Raw genomic sequence first — 15,203 nt, 5'->3', positions numbered from 1 at the left:
TTGAGAGCAAGTCGAGAGGGGCAGAGAGAGAGAGAGAGAACTTCAAGCAGGCTCCGTGCTGCCAGCGCAGAGCCCGATGTGGGGCTTGAACCCACAAAGCTGTGAGATCATCCCCTGAGCCAAAACCAAGAGCCAAGTGGCTGGGTCCCCCAGGACACCCAAGTTCCTTCCTTATTCTAAGAGAATAAGGCTCAGTCCCTGAAGAAGTCTTCCCCGTGGAAGACATGTGTCCTTCACTCACTGCCACGGCTTTGGCACAGTCCCACCTCACCTGCTTTGTCACCCAGGTGCCAAATTATTATTGGCCAAACTCTCATGAAACAGGCGAGCCCAGAGCAAAACACAGCCACCTTCTAGAAAGGGATTGTGGGCGAGGCCTTCACCAAGGGGTTGGTACCACAGGCAGCAGTGCATTCCCGACACACCCTGTGTGAGACATGCCCCGTGAGTCACCGCCCACGCCCCACGGGTGATCTTGCTTCCTCGCCCCCATCACAGGTCTTCAGATGGGCACAAAACTCCACGTTCTGCCTCATACCTGGTGGCCATTTCTGAGAGGTGGCGTGGTCAAACCAGCATGTCCCTCTGAGGGGGATTTTTGTCCAGGCTGTGCCACCCACCAGTCCCCAACTCTGTGTGATGGAGTGGCTTTCCCTACAGAACACCCACACTCACGTACAATGTGGTTAAAATAAAATGTATTCCATATAAATATCTCCATCCAGGAGTCATACAGGGACGGCCCGAGCGGCCCTTAAGGCTGGAGGTTGTTTTTTTTAAATACAGAGGCATAAATAACTGTACAGTGGGGAGCTAAATACAGGGTGGAGCGACAGCGCCTCCTGGTGGTCACGTAAAGTGGTGCAATCAGAAGAAGGTTCATCCTTGTCACCCACCAGGTGAGCCCGGCACGGCAGCTTTAGTCTTCAAGGGACCCAGGAAGCCCCAACTCTCCATTATCCGGGAAGGGTGGGCTCAAGGGAGACCAGAGGTTCCACTCGGTCCAGGCTGCTAGCCGGCAGCAGGTCAAGTATAGGGTTTGGCGGGGAAGGAGCTGGGGAACTAAGACGTGAGGCTCCGGGCTATGATTTCCTTCCATCTCTCCGGGCCCTGTGACCTCAGATAATCGGGAGTTGGCTCCATCATTAAGTTCTGTGGCAGCGACTTTAACTTGTCCCGAGGGCCGCTGGAACTCTGGGATCGCTGGGCTGCCTTGCTGCCCCATCCTTTTTCACCTCGTAGGGAAATACAGCACCAAAGATGTCTTCATGATAGCGCTTCTGGCTCTAAGGGAAACCAGGCCAGCGTGTCAGCTCTGCTGGTCCAGCCGCCTCCCATTCATCAGGTCCAGGCTAGGACGAGCCCCTGGGGCTCCCCTGGCTTCCTTACCACACATACACTCATGAGCCATCTGCCTTCACAACTGCCATGCTTAGGGCACACTTGAATCCCACTTAGGCTCTACCTCCCATCAGCACCTGCGCTGGTGTGAACCACCCAACCTGCTGTCCCAGCCTGCCTCGTTCTTGTCCCACAAGACGCCCCGGGAAATGTGGGCTCTGAGATAGACACGTTTGGGAAATGCTGCATCCTTTCTCTCCTTGAGGAGTCACAACACACAGCACATTAGCGGCCCTGAGAAGTCTTGTCATAAAGCAACGTGTTGCCTTTGTCTAACTGAGCAACCAGACCAGGATGCGCGGCCAGGCCTTTTAACAGCCCATCTCGCTCTGACCTCCAGTCACCTCTAGGATTCTTTTGAGGTGCAGGACTGTTCTGAGCCTGACTCTCCTAGTCCTGATTCCCTTGCCCATGTCCTTGATCTGCACTCCTGACCCACACACCAGCCACCGTACCTTAAGTTGGAAGAAATAGTCCTCCACCTGCTCCTCGCTCAGGCTCAGCTTGGCGGCCAGGAGGTGCTTCAGGGTTTGGGCCACATCCCGGGCCATACGCACATCCCCACAGACATAAAGGTGGCCTTGCTCCTCATGGAGCACACGGAGCACCTCGCTAGCCAGCTGCTGCCTCAGGATGTCTTGAACATAGACCTGAAACCAGAGGACGTGGTGGGTCCAGGCCCCTGCTTCTGGGGGTGAAGCGTGCAGTCAGGTCTGCTGGCCAGGGGGAGGCAGTGAGGGGACATGCTGGGCTGCAGGGTGAGGACCCGCCCAGCCGGGACCTTGCCTAGGGATCAGGCTCAGGATAAGGAGGTGCCCTTGCATCCCGCCCAGCTCTGGCCTGGGCTGGGGCCAGAGAGAGGAATGTTGACCCCTCAGCCCTGCCCTCAAGAAGCTGACAATTCAGTAAGGCTCCTGCATTTACTTTGAATTCACCATGCTTCAGAGAGGCATCTATCAAGCCACTTCCCCTGCCTGGGCTCTGAGGCCCACCTGCCTACACCCCAGTAAAGGGAGCTTCTCAGGGCAGAGTTCACGGAATCCCCATTGTAATTCAGAGCAGGGCACAGAACCCTGGGCTCCCCAGTTATACAGAAACCTAGGAGTCTCTGCTCTCATTCCACACAAGATGCCCAGTGACCCTAGCACTGGACACAGAGCACCGTGGCTAGAACAAATTCACAGGGGCTGAGGCAAGGGTCTGTCCCGACTCCCCAGGGCAGCAGAGACCGTCACCGGGGCATGGTGTTTGGGCATAAAGCCAGCACGGAACACTTCTTCCCAGGCAGCTGTGTATCTGAAGGGAGCACTTTTAGTCAGCTGGGCACTGGGTCTAACCTACCAGGTGACCTGCTTTGTCCTGAATGTCCCGGGGGCCCTCTCTTCTCCTGACAGAGTGAACATGATAGCTTCACAGCATCGCTTTGATGGTTGTGTAACCACCTCCCTTTTAGAGCTGAGACGAAGGCTCCAAGAGCAAAGGGCTCCTCGCGGGGAGCCACGGCACCCACCAGACTGTGCTTTTAATGTCCCACCCACTGCACGGGCAGCTGCCGCATTTACCTTGGGCTGGCCAGGCAGGCGAGAGTAGGCTGTGTGAACCTCATGCAGCACCCCCTTCTGGGCCATCTCCAACATCTCCTCCCGATAGAGGTGGTCCTCATCCGGGCGGCGGCACCCGAACACCAGGGTCATGAGGCTGCCCCGGAGCCCTGTGAAACCCAGCAGGCTCCAGTTACCAGGGTGGCCACCAGAGGGCCCGCGGAGCCCGGCAACCGACCTGAATTCTCATTTCACGCCCACAGCTATCCTAGCTAGTATTATCCCCACTTTACAGATGAGGAAAATGAGGCCCAGGGCATTCAGATCACTTGTCCACACAGGCTGAGGCAAATGGGAGAAGGGCAAGGAAATGTCTGTGGGCGGTGGCACAACTCTCCAGTCACTGCCGCCCTACTCCTGGAGAGATGCCAGGCCACCTGGTGTCCCCTCCCCGCCTGCCGGAAACCCTCTAACTGTACCTTTGTGCTCGGCATCATGGAGCCGCTGCTGCCAGAAGCTGCGGAAGGGGGCGATGCCTGTGCCAGGCCCAATGAGGATGCAAGGTTGGGAAGGGTCCTCAGGGAGCTGGAAGCCACCGGCACTAAAGGGAACAGATCAAGAGGCCCAGTCCTCAGACACCCTGAGATGGATGCACACACTGGACCGGGGCTGGGGAACTGGGGGTGCAGCTGGGGGCGGTGGTATTGTGAGGGTGGAGGAGACAATGAGCTCAAATGTGATTTCCCAAGTCCTGTAGGCTGCCTCATTTCCCCTGCCTTGGCACACCATCTCCTCGCCCTGAGCTCCTTTTGAAAAAGGCCTGAAACTCATTGTTCTCTAGATCCCCACCCCGACTGCTGTCATCTCTGTCTCTGCTGGAGATCTGGCTACGCTTTATTGCCAGGGATAGAATGGAGAGGCCCAGGGGGACCCCAATGCCTTCTTCATGGGCCATGGGGCCCAGCATGGTACCTAAGTCCCAGATCACTCCCCTTCAAACCAGAACTCCAAGGGGCCAGTGGTCCCACCAGGGACAGAGTGGAGGGCCTGTTTACCTTCTCACAAAGCAGGGTACTGGGTCTTGGGGCTTCAGGCTGCTGAGCCATGTGCTGCAGACGCCGTGGTGCAAGGGACCTTGGCCATCTGCAAGGACAACACAGACATGACCAACATCATTCCCTACACCCTAGGGGTGAATTGTCCCAGAGGCTCTTCCCACACCAACGAGCCTCCTGGAAGTGTCTGCTGAGGCACTCTGTGGGCTTTAGTGAGGGGGCAGTTCTCCCGGTCCTGCGGTCTGCCCTCTATGCAGCCAGAGCTGGGGAAAACTGAAACGCACTTAGAGAGTTTGCAAGACTCTCCCCTTTGCCACTGCAGAAAGAGTCTCAGAGAAGGAAAGTGACTTGTACAAGGTCACTCAGGTAGCAGTAAAATGAGGCCACAGCTCAGGTTTCCTGACTCCTACTCCAATGCTCCTTCCAAGAGTTTCTCCAGGGACCCTCCCAGCCCATCACTCAGCTCCGATGATATAGCACAAAGTGACCCTGAAGGGTGGCCACAGTCACTGCCCCACAGTGTCTTCATGAGGTAAACCCCTTGCTGGTAGGAACCCTGGGTGACAGACAGCCCCCTGAGCATTCTGCTCTGCTGTGATATCTCACTGTCTTCCCAAGCGGCCCCTCCTGGGCCTGTGGAAACCCCTACTTTCTCTGGTTTACATTCCCTCCCCAAAGGCCCAGCATTTAAAGCTATTCCAACCAACTTGAAAAGTCCCTTTTTTCCTCTGGATGGAATCTTGCTCTCACAAGGTGTCCCCACCTTCCCTCTCCCTGCCTGAGGACTGAGACTTGGCCTGTGTAGATGTTCTCGAACAGAGCAGACAGAGTCTCTGCCCAGTGTTTAGAAACCGTGTGACTATGCTTTTTACCTGGCTTTACCAACCCAGGCAATGCTCAGTTACAGGGTACAGTTTACCCAGCACAGAGGCCCAAGTCCAAGTAGACAAGGTTTTGGACCTTCCAGTCTATGTTAGCCCATCCTCTACCCTCTGCCCTCAGAGCACCCTGCATAATGACAACTGTCCATCACTATGAGTCTCTCTTCACTGCCCCCTCTAGATGGGACGCTCCATGAGGGAAGAAGCTACGTGTTGTGTTTCCACATCCACCACCATGCCAAGCATAGATGGATATGAAATAACCATCGCTGAATAAGTGAATGACTGAGTGAACAATCAAGGCATAATCACCCCTGTACCCAGGCTAGACTATCAGGAAATGAAGAATCACTGGGCAGTATTGGGTGCTTTCTACATTTGATCTCATTAAGTTGTCCCAACAGTAGTAGGGCAGTAGAGTGAAGAAGGGAAGACTCAGCAGTCAGACTGCTTGGGTTTGAACCTCAGTTCTCTATTTGCTAACAGTATGACTTTGTGGCTTAACCTCTCTGTGCCTCAGTTTCCTCACCTGTAAAATGCAAACAGTCCCCATCTCATACGGTTACCGATAATACATATACAAAAGGGTGAGTTCAGTGCCTGGTTCGTAGTAATCTCTCCCACACACCTCCTATTGCTATTAACACTCTGGGAGGTAGGGGTTTTTGAAAGTTTACTTATTTTGAGAGACAGCGAAAGCATGAGTGGGGGAGAGGCAGAGAGAGAGAGAGAGAGAGAGAGAGAGAAGGAGGGAGAGAGAATCCTAAACAGGCTCCACGCCGGCACCTTAATGTCGGGCTTGAACCCACAAACTGTGAGATCATGACCTGAGCCGAAATCAAGAGCCAGACGCTCAACTGACTGAGCCACCCAGGCTCCCCTGGGGAATGGGTTTTTAACTGCCGAGGAGACCACAGTTCAGAGATGTTGGACGACGGCCCAGTAAACAGCAGAGCTGGACTGCTCCAAAGCCCCTGCCCAGCCTTACCTCGGGTGCGGTAGGTGAGCACAGCCACAGTGAGGTGGACCTCCGTGGGTGCACAGGCCCTGGAGGAGCTGATGGAGTAGTACCGGGGTTTCAGAATAGGCAGCTGGGAGAGCAGGAAGCCAGCAGACACCCGCAGGGATGGGAACTCCTCCAGTACCTCCAGGAATGTGGGGCTATTGGTGAACTTCCATTTGTTGTACTCTGAGGGCTGAAAGCCAAGGGCAGTGTGAGTGACTTCTGGCACTTGCCCCACCCGGAGGCAGAAGGCTGTCACAATCCAGCATTCATTCATTCACTCATTCACACCCTCAACAAACATTTCCAAGTGCCAGGCGCTGTCCAGGGTGCTGAGACTACCAAGCTGGAGAGAAAATCGTTCCTTCCTGGAAGAACTCAGGTCAGTGAGTAGCATTAACCTGATTTGTGTGCTTAGAACTCCACCGTCGGCTCCTGGTGGGCAGGAGTCAAATTTTTATTGTAATCTAATTGTGGACAGAGCTCTGGAATCATACACACCTGGGTTCAAATCTTGACTGGACGCCCTTACCAGCTGTGGGATCTTGTCCCAATCACTTAACCTTTGTGAAACGAGGATGGCATCATCTATTTCATGGGGATATCGAGAGACTTAAATGCAAGAACATGTGCCAAGTTAGTACAGTGCAGTGGAGGTGCTGGGAATCAAGATAATTAGCGATAAACATGATGGTAATAATGCCATCCGGTGCCTTTGCAAAGGCATGGGCCTAGAAAGTTGTCAGCGAGTTAATGCATCCTCTCATTAATTTATAAACTCAACTACCCGTTACTGTGTCTATTTATCCATTCATCCTCACCATCCGTCCTCCAGCACTTCCTAAGTTTCAGACTTATTCCAGGTTTTGGGAATATACAAAGCTAAGACAATAATGGCTCCCCTTTTCTAGCCTCTTATCTTATCTTATCTTATCTTATCTTATCTTATCTTAGGTAGTGTCCTGCAGACACTAAGAAAAATTAAGATCACTCAAAGCAACTGTGTCCTAGTGATGGGATGGAGGGGATACATACTTCACACCAGCTTTTGACAAGTCTCACTCTGGGAAGCTAGGTAGGATTTCCCCTTGGAGGTTAAACACTAGCTCTGGGTTCTGGCTCCCCTCATCCGCCCTGCCCTTCCTTCACCCACCAGCCCCAACCTTCACCTGGCACAGGATCTCCAGCCTCTGCCTCTCTGCCTCTTCTGTGGCCAGCTGTGCCAATTTGCGGAGCAGCAGCTGGGTTGGGGGGGTGGTGATATCCAGGAAGTAGGTGAGGGCCTGGCTGAGCGAGCACGGGGGCAGCCGCTTGTCTCTGACCCAGTAGCTTCCTGGATAGGGAAAGTAGGAGTCAGGATGGCAAAAAGGCCCCGTTTAGGTTTCCTGAAGGGTGATGAGGTCTCTGGGGAAAACACCCTCCACCCTCCAGCTGCAGGGAGAGAAGACACTGAATTTCTGCCTTCAGGAACAGCGAAAGTGCTCACGTGCCCAATTCACATGCAAGAAAGTGGTGCTCAGAGTTAGGGCTGCCATGGAAGGCTGATCAACAGCTCTCTAAAGGGCACCCAAGTTAGCACAATCCTGAAAACTTAACTATGCACCAGAGTTCAGTCCCTCTCTGGTTCAGATCTGCACTTTAGCAAAACAACCATAGGTGAACTACAGACTCACAGTAACTAAATTCACCAAAGACTGATGTACACCCCTGAGGCCAGTTATGCATTTACAGAAAAGCCCATGACTTCAGTCCCCTGGGGCTATACCAAGAGGTACTGGGTGAGCAGCAAATCAAAGTAAAGTGGCAAGTCCCAAGGAGTCCCAAGAGGCAGTATGCAGGGCCGTCATAGTGTGGACCCTGGAGCCAGTACACATGGGTTCAAACTCTGGCTCCCCACTTACTAGCGAGGTGACTGAACACAACCTTGGGTTCTGTCTCTATAAAACGAATGCAATAACAAAACCTGTCTCGCTGGATTTGTATGACCATTGAATGGTATACTGTACGTGTAATAGTATGGTGTTGGGCACATACATGTTCAATAAATATTAGGTAAAAATATTCGTACTATGTTATTTCATCTAGACCCAAGGCCTGAAGAACTACACATCTGTCTTCCTGCATCACAAGACATTCTCCTGGACAGTGGGGGACAATGCCACACTTTGCTTCTCTGCCCCTCCTTTTCCTATTGTAGCCACTCTCTTTAGGGGCACACGTTCTTTGGAGGTCTGATTGTCACTCAGGCCAGAGGGCCATTCCTATGGGCTAGGAGGCTTGCAAGTGTTGATTTCATTAGTTTATCTCTCCTAGTACCTGTCCCCCACCCCGTGCTGTGCTGACCACACAGACTGGGCCTCACCCTAGCAGGGGAAGGGGGTGCTCCCGACCCTCCCTAGGACAGCGTCCTCTCCCAGGTGAGGATGACCAGGAGGAGACTCACTCTCCCTGCCACCCACAGTCTGCCGCTGCCCATCATCCGGGTACGGTGGGGATAAGTGAGGCCTTCGATGGGTAAGCAGTGTGAAATCAGAATGCCATGAACATGCAAGGAGGTTATGAACTTTGGGGTCCAGGGACACTCTCAGGGCACATTAAACTCCTTCTCTGAGCTCTGGACAGATGTTCACAGCCTGTAGGGAATGGACATCCCTCTGCTTCTGCATTTATTCGGTGCCAGGAACTGTGGTGAAGGGGGCATTTGCACCTAATCATCTGGTCTTACTACAACCTTACAAGGGCAGCTCCTTTGTCTTCATTTTAGAGACAAGAAATAAAGCCTCGAGAGGTTAACTGCTATGCTCAAGATCACATAGCTAGGAAGTGATGGATCAGGGACTTGAACCTTCAAAGCGCAGCATTTTTACACTGTTCCCACATTTCTCCATTACGTCATCAGGCAAACTGCAGACACATGTCTACTGTGGGGACTGAAGAGACAGGGCATGTAAAATGCTGGCATCTAGTAATTACCCAACAAATGCCAGCTACTACTGTTATGATGAGGATGAGGATGAGGATGAGGATGAGGATGATGACGGTGATGAATATTCTTGCCTATCTGCCTCCTGTACTCGGTAGTGAGCTTTCTGAATGCAGACATTGAGCCTCATTCATTTTTGTAGCCCAGGGCCTGCCTGGTATATGGATGTGACCGGTTGAAATCTCAATGGAAAAATAAATGAACCCATCAATGAACAAAAAAAGTGGCTGGGTGAGCAAAAGAACGAAGGGAAAAAGACTCCCCAGTCTCTGGGGTTGGACAGATAGTCCCAAAGAAGCGTCCCTTCCATTGGCAAAGCTGCACGAGTAAGGGCTTGGGCGGCCCACCCACTCAGCAGGGAGGACAGGGCTAACTGCCCACAGCGCGGGCGTGGGACCAGCCCACCAGCAGAGTTGGGGAGGTTGCTGGGGGGATGCTGGGGCCACCGTGCAAGTGCTCACCGCTCTCGCTGAGGGTCTCCAGGTGCACCGGTTGGTGGGGTGCAGGGCCGTCCACCACTCGCTCCAAGATGCCTTTTACCAGAGCCAGCTGGTTGCCTGGGAAAACCCCGAGGTGCTCTCCAGGCAGGTAGCTCAGCCGGTGGCTGTCCTCACAGGAGAGCTCCACCAGGAGGGTGGTGCGGCTGGAAAAGGGAAAGAGAAGCCTCTGGTGACGCCACCAGGATTTCCTCCAGAGGTCCTGATGGCCGGGCCAGCTTCCCTAGGAAATGTGCCCTTCTTTCATTTTCCTGCCCAGTTCCATGAGCATGGGTCACCCACAGCCCCTGAGGCTGGGGTGCTCAGGAGGGCCTGGGGCTTCTCTGTGGGGAAAGGGTGGGCTGCACCCTCCCCACATGACAGTCCTGAGCCGCACAGGCTTGACCACACCCTCCGCCTAAAGAATGCATCCCCTTGGGAGATAGTCAGCATTAGGAAAAAAATCCTTCTTGTCCCCAGCACAAATCTGGTTCTTATCGGAACAAAGCCTGGTTTTCCTAATGAATGGGGAGGGGGAGGGAGGACAGCACAGACAACCTACAGGGAATCCAGAATACTGGTTTCTCCTGGCAGGGAAATGTCCTTCCCTGCCAAAAGTTTTCCTGAAAGTTCTTAAGAAAGAGCCAAATGGTTTGAGTTTCTCTTGCCCTGCACCTTTGGTGAAAGGCTTTAGTGACAAAGGACAGGTTGGTAGAGCAGGTGCCTAGTTGTCAAGCTGGGAAACTGGCCCATGGTTAATGGAGACCAGACCGAGAGGCGATGGAGGTCACAGGCGTTACCGGTCAAGCTGGTCCCGACAAAGTCATCGTTGCTATTACCAGTGGACACTTCTCTCCTTTCAAAGACTGACTTGCTCTGGTCTTCCCTTCATTAAATTAAATTTGTGGGTCATCACTCAAGCAGGCCTGCAGTCTCCCTTACCTGGATTTCGCACTCTGGAGATTCCGCTGTGATTTGAGCCTCATGGTGAACACGTTCTTGGCGTGCATACTGCCGAGAGCTGTGGGGGACAGAGAGGAAAAAATGGCAAAGTGTCTCTTAAGTGTTGGTGGGGGCAGCCTCCATGTATTTGAGTCAGTTATCCCTGGACACTACCCTTGGGGTGTCCCACTGTGATGGCAGGGGGGTTTTCTGTCCTTTCTTTTTCCCTGTTGTTTCTGAATCACAAATAAAGACCCTTGGTTTGACAGAGGGTAGCTGTGCTGCTAAGCGCTGGGAAGTGCATGAGGTGCCCAAAGGTGGGGATTTCTAGGCCATCCCCATAGCCTGGTATCTGCAGGAGAGCATAGCTGAAGCCAGGGGTGTCCTAAACATGCAGGAACCTACAGGGCTACTGTACTCATGGTACAAGAAAAGAGGAATCACGGAGGCACAGTGTCAAGAAGGCACCATCAAGAGTTCACGGACGGCAGCCTTGGGACTACTTCTACAAGATGTGGTTTATAATACAATAATTGGCTTCTGTCAGAACTGGACGGCTGGGGCTCAAATCCCAGCCTGGCCACATGCTAGCAACTTGCTTCACCTCCCCAAACTTCAGTGTCTTTGTGCCCGTCATATTTTGTTTTTTAAGTCACCTCCACACCTAACATGGGGCTCGAACTCACAACCCAGAGATCAAGCATCAGATGCCCTACCAACTGAGCCAGCCAGGAGCCCTGGTCTTTATGCCCTTCTTACAAGATGAGTGTCAGGGTCACTTAGAGTGGCGTGGGTGAGAAGCCCAGCACAGTGCCTGGCACACAGGAGGCCCTCAGTTGGCGCTGACTCCCCTTTCTGTCACCCTCCCAGGGCTTCCTCCTGGAATAGGCTTCCTCAGAGATGAAGCAAGCTCTCCAGTCCTGCACCCCAGCAGGCTCTCGGCTGCAACAAGAGGGAGAGGCCTGGAATCCCTAGGCCAGCTGCCTCCGTTCAGAGGGTCCTAGTGGTCTCCTCGAGCACAGACTCCGGCGTCAGAGACCGCCATCCCAGCAGGAAGGGCCACAAGCCCAGCAGGTACCTTTGTTGAGGTCCAGAGGCTGTGAGTCCCGCACGAGCCTGTAGTGGTGCGGGTCCCAGGTCACATTGGAGGTGTAGAGCTTGGGGATCTGAATGCGGTGCTTGCCTCGCACATCGAACGTCTCACAGGCTGCCTGGAAGAAGATGGGGCAGACCATCATCATGGTCCTCCTCTTCGACATCGTCACCACCATCGGGGCCACCATTTTGTAGGTCCTTACAGATCAGTTAAGTGCTGCCAGTAATTACTAAGTACACGGATCTGACTGGGCTGCTGTGTGCACTCGAAGAGGCAGCCAGGCTTGGCACGTTGTTGCTATTGTTTTCATATTATCCTCATGCCCACACCATGAGATTTGATTACCCCCATGTTCCTGGTGTGGGGTCACGTGGGCCTGGGCGGCGTGGGCCTGGGAACCAGGTGCTCTAAGTGCCACCGCTGGGTGAAACACTGTTCAAATGTGGAGTTCTCTAAAATCGGGGGTGGGGGGGGGTGCGGCCACAGGCAGCAAAGCCCTACTGAGATTCTGACACAGGTCCAGAGGACTCAACCACATGGTCCCTGTCCTCAGGCTCTCTGTGGCTGGGAGACTGAAACAAGACAAAGTCGTCAAGAGGTGACCTGAATAATTAGAGGGGGAAAGATCTTAAACCGAAGCTCCCTAAGGGCAGGGGGATGTCTCAGCCATCTTCCCCCATCTGGGGGCACATGCTTAAAGTGGAGTTCTGAGGGGTAGAGGGAAAGCAGCAGTGACCTGAGCCTTCAGGCCACACCTAGGACCATGCCTACGGGACAAGGCAAGAGTCATGCCATCCAGGATGGCCGGCGTGAGGTGTCCTGGACATGAGTGGGCTGTGGCATCCCTGTCCGGGCCGGGGGGCAGCTCCAGCTAAGAACTGACCTTGAAGGTTTGCACGGCCCAGCTGCGGAAGGCTTCCTCCTGTCCACTGAGCTCGTCCCCTTCCCCTGTTGGGGCAAGCTGAGAGGCCCCCAGATGGGACAGCTTCTGGTCGATGTCATGAGCAAAGGCACAGAACTGAGGGTACATACTGGAGCCGAGGCCGAACACGGCATACCTGCCCGAGGAGGACACACACGTGGAGACTGGGGTGAGCCCAGCCCCGCAAGCATCACGTAGCATTAGTGGCCCCGTAAGGCCAGCCTCAGACACTCCCCCCGCAGCTGGGCACAGGACCGGCCAGCGCACGCCCCCTTCTGGTCCTCCCTAGCTCCCAAGCCTTGTCACCAACTCCTGTGACCAATCCCACGCTTGAGGGACCTATGAGAGGCAGACCTATGAGAGGGACTTGGTTTCCCTGACTTGACCCTCGACATATGCTGAGGACAAGGATCTCTCTGTGCCTGGATATCTTGGAGAAGACCCCCTTATACACAACCAGTTTCCTCCCTGGTACCCAGACTCTAGGTTCATAAGGTAGGGCTTGGACAAGTGGGTGTGGGGAAAAGCCTTACCTGAACTTGTTGGTAAGCTCTTTCAGCATGAAGAGGGATTTTTTCAGTTTCTAGAACGAGAAAGAACCACAGACTTCTCAGGATGAGATTAGTATAAGTACTGGCCACATCTGGCCACATGTGGTTCAAGATCCACAAACGGAAGTGTGGGGCCAGCTGGCTGGGGCTCAGGGACAAGTTCAGTCTTAGCAACTCATGTGGGCTTGACCCTTGGTGGGGGACCTAGAACAGCCCAGCCCCATCCAGCTCTGGTAGAGGAGGACCTCCCTTACAGCACGGCATCTCCAGAGGGTCTCCTCATGGGGCACAAGCCTCTCTTCCTTTTTGGAACCTGGTAATAATGACAACTGGTCCCATACTCTCTAAGATTACCCTGATTTCCAAGGGACTGAAGATTATTTTAGGCAGAATGTGACCCAGCAGCAATGGCGTCAAATCACATGGTAAGAAAGTACTCTTTTCTGTAAATTAAAAAAAATTTTTCCTGTTTCAGTTACTATTCTTATCTTTATGAAAACCAGGGAGTGTCTTCGCTTGGGGCTATGGGAGCCTGAAGTCCTCTAATCTTTGCCTACTACTCATTTTAAAAAACAAAGCAAGCCACGGTCAGGCAACAGTACCCAGTTAAAGTTCAAGAACTTTGTTTGGCTTTCATTGGGTTTACTTTTTGTTGGCCTTCCATTCGTGGGAGTGATAGAAAGTTTCCTTTAAACATGAATTTTTGAGGGGTGCCAGGGTGGCCCAGTAGGTTAGGTGTCTGATTTCAGCTCAGGTCACGATCTCACGGTTCACGAGTTTGAGCCCCGCATCGGGCTCTGGGCTGACAGCTCAGAGTATGGAGCCCGCTTCAGATTCTGTACGTACGTCTGCCTCTCTCTCTGCGCCTCCCCTGTGTTCTCTCTCTCTCTCTCTCAAAAATAAGTAAATAAACATTTTAAAAAATTAGCATGAATTTTTGAGTTTAAAAAGGTGGGTCAATTTACTTAAAAGTATAGATCATGTCACAGGAAAGGCGTCACATACATATGGTGACAGTTATAAAGGAGGCAGGCAAATGGCTGGCACTCGGGCAGCCCACAGGGATCCAAGCGCTCACTTCCAAGCGCCCTCCTTAGGACATGCTGAATCTCCCAGATCCTTTCCCTGTCCCTCTCGGACCCTACCCCGCCCCCCAGACCACCGGGACCTGGGCCACCCACCTCTCCGTTGCCGGGGGAGTCTCCGTTCCCAAACGTGCTGGTCACCACCAGTAGTAGCTGCTCTTCCTCCAGGTTGCTCAGCCCGTACTGGTCCATGCAGAGAATCTGCGCAGCACCAAGGATGGACATGAGCCCTCGGTTCCCGGGCTGCGGCCTTCCGCGCCGTCCCCGGAAGCCCTGTGCCTCCCTTCCCCCCTCCCAGGAGCCCCCTGCGTCACCTGTCCCCCTACCCCGCCCACGCCCAGCACAGGCGCGGCACAGAGGAGGGGAATGCTTCACGAATGCCCGTCGAATAAACCTGCACGCACACATCGCTCCCCATCCTCCTCCCCCCGCTCAAGCCCCACGGCCAACACTTCAGCCAATCTCAGGTGAAATGTGTCACAGCCTCGCTGTTCTAGCCGGGGCCCAGCCCACCTGACGCAGGAGGCTTCCAATGAAGGATGAACTCCAACACTGAGGGAATGAGGGAGTCCCCCTGTGGGGCTGTTTCATTCGTCTGCATCTTATTCGTCCTTTGCCCCCTCACCTTGAGCACTACAGCCCGTAGTGAAGGTGTTGAGTGACTAAAGTTCATCTACAGCAGCTCGTGGATTTTGACACTTGCATTAGGAAAGTGTTTCTCAAACTGTGTGCCCTGGAACACCACGAAAATTCTATTTGCTGTGTAAGTTTGGGAGCCTTTGGACACCGATCTGTCTTATCACAGATTTACAATGTGCATCAGCACCCCCAAGGCTCTGGGACATTCAGGAGCAGAGTAACCGTTTTAACTTTTACCAACTTGTCTGCACACAGGCAGAGAAGGAGGCATGCGTCCAGCTGAGTTGCTCACCTTGGGGTTGAAGGCACAGCTGAACAAGGCCCCTAGGTCCCGGGCCAGTGTTTCTGACTTTCCTGTCTCCGTCGCAAAGAGGATTGTGGCTCTCACTCGGGACGCCATGGTCTTGCGCATCAGCATGGAGGCGAAGAGCACAGCTCTGTGTAGACAGACAGACAGACACTGTGCTGACTCACCCTTCCAGAGGAACGCACGGGTCATAGAGAATGGAAGAGGGACAGTGTCTAAGGGGTGGCAGTTTGTGGGAAAAGAACTCATGTTTCTTACCAGGTATCGACCTGGACTCACAGCCCTTCTCCTCCCCTCACCCACTCAACCCATGACTCAGCC

The 15,203-nt window shown here is 53.6% G+C and overlaps 1 protein-coding gene across 1 annotated transcript in view; it reads right to left on the bottom strand.

Annotated features, from left to right (window-relative positions):
• Nucleotides 1-681: 681 nt before the first annotated feature.
• NOS2 (nitric oxide synthase 2) overlaps nucleotides 682-15,203 on the bottom strand; it is a 33,146-nt gene continuing 18,624 nt past the window's right edge. The window contains exons 13-26 of the mRNA XM_060646747.3: nucleotides 14,868-15,012; nucleotides 14,033-14,137; nucleotides 12,834-12,883; nucleotides 12,262-12,436; nucleotides 11,361-11,493; nucleotides 10,283-10,361; nucleotides 9,326-9,507; nucleotides 7,051-7,214; nucleotides 5,867-6,074; nucleotides 3,998-4,085; nucleotides 3,422-3,543; nucleotides 2,964-3,112; nucleotides 1,857-2,051; nucleotides 682-1,286 (exon numbers count right to left, since the gene is read on the bottom strand). Of these exons, the coding sequence (XP_060502730.1) occupies nucleotides 1,167-1,286; nucleotides 1,857-2,051; nucleotides 2,964-3,112; nucleotides 3,422-3,543; nucleotides 3,998-4,085; nucleotides 5,867-6,074; nucleotides 7,051-7,214; nucleotides 9,326-9,507; nucleotides 10,283-10,361; nucleotides 11,361-11,493; nucleotides 12,262-12,436; nucleotides 12,834-12,883; nucleotides 14,033-14,137; nucleotides 14,868-15,012 (1,915 nt within the window). The 3' untranslated portion in view covers nucleotides 682-1,166. The remainder of the gene's footprint in view (nucleotides 1,287-1,856; nucleotides 2,052-2,963; nucleotides 3,113-3,421; nucleotides 3,544-3,997; nucleotides 4,086-5,866; nucleotides 6,075-7,050; nucleotides 7,215-9,325; nucleotides 9,508-10,282; nucleotides 10,362-11,360; nucleotides 11,494-12,261; nucleotides 12,437-12,833; nucleotides 12,884-14,032; nucleotides 14,138-14,867; nucleotides 15,013-15,203) is intronic.

The sequence above is a fragment of the Panthera onca genome, chromosome E1 (assembly GCF_046562875.1).
Source record: "Panthera onca isolate mPanOnc1 chromosome E1, mPanOnc1 haplotype 2, whole genome shotgun sequence".
Classification (NCBI taxonomy): domain Eukaryota; kingdom Metazoa; phylum Chordata; class Mammalia; order Carnivora; family Felidae; genus Panthera; species Panthera onca.
Note: the sequence above shows the minus strand (reverse complement) of the source record. Positions and strands in the feature narration are given on the sequence as shown.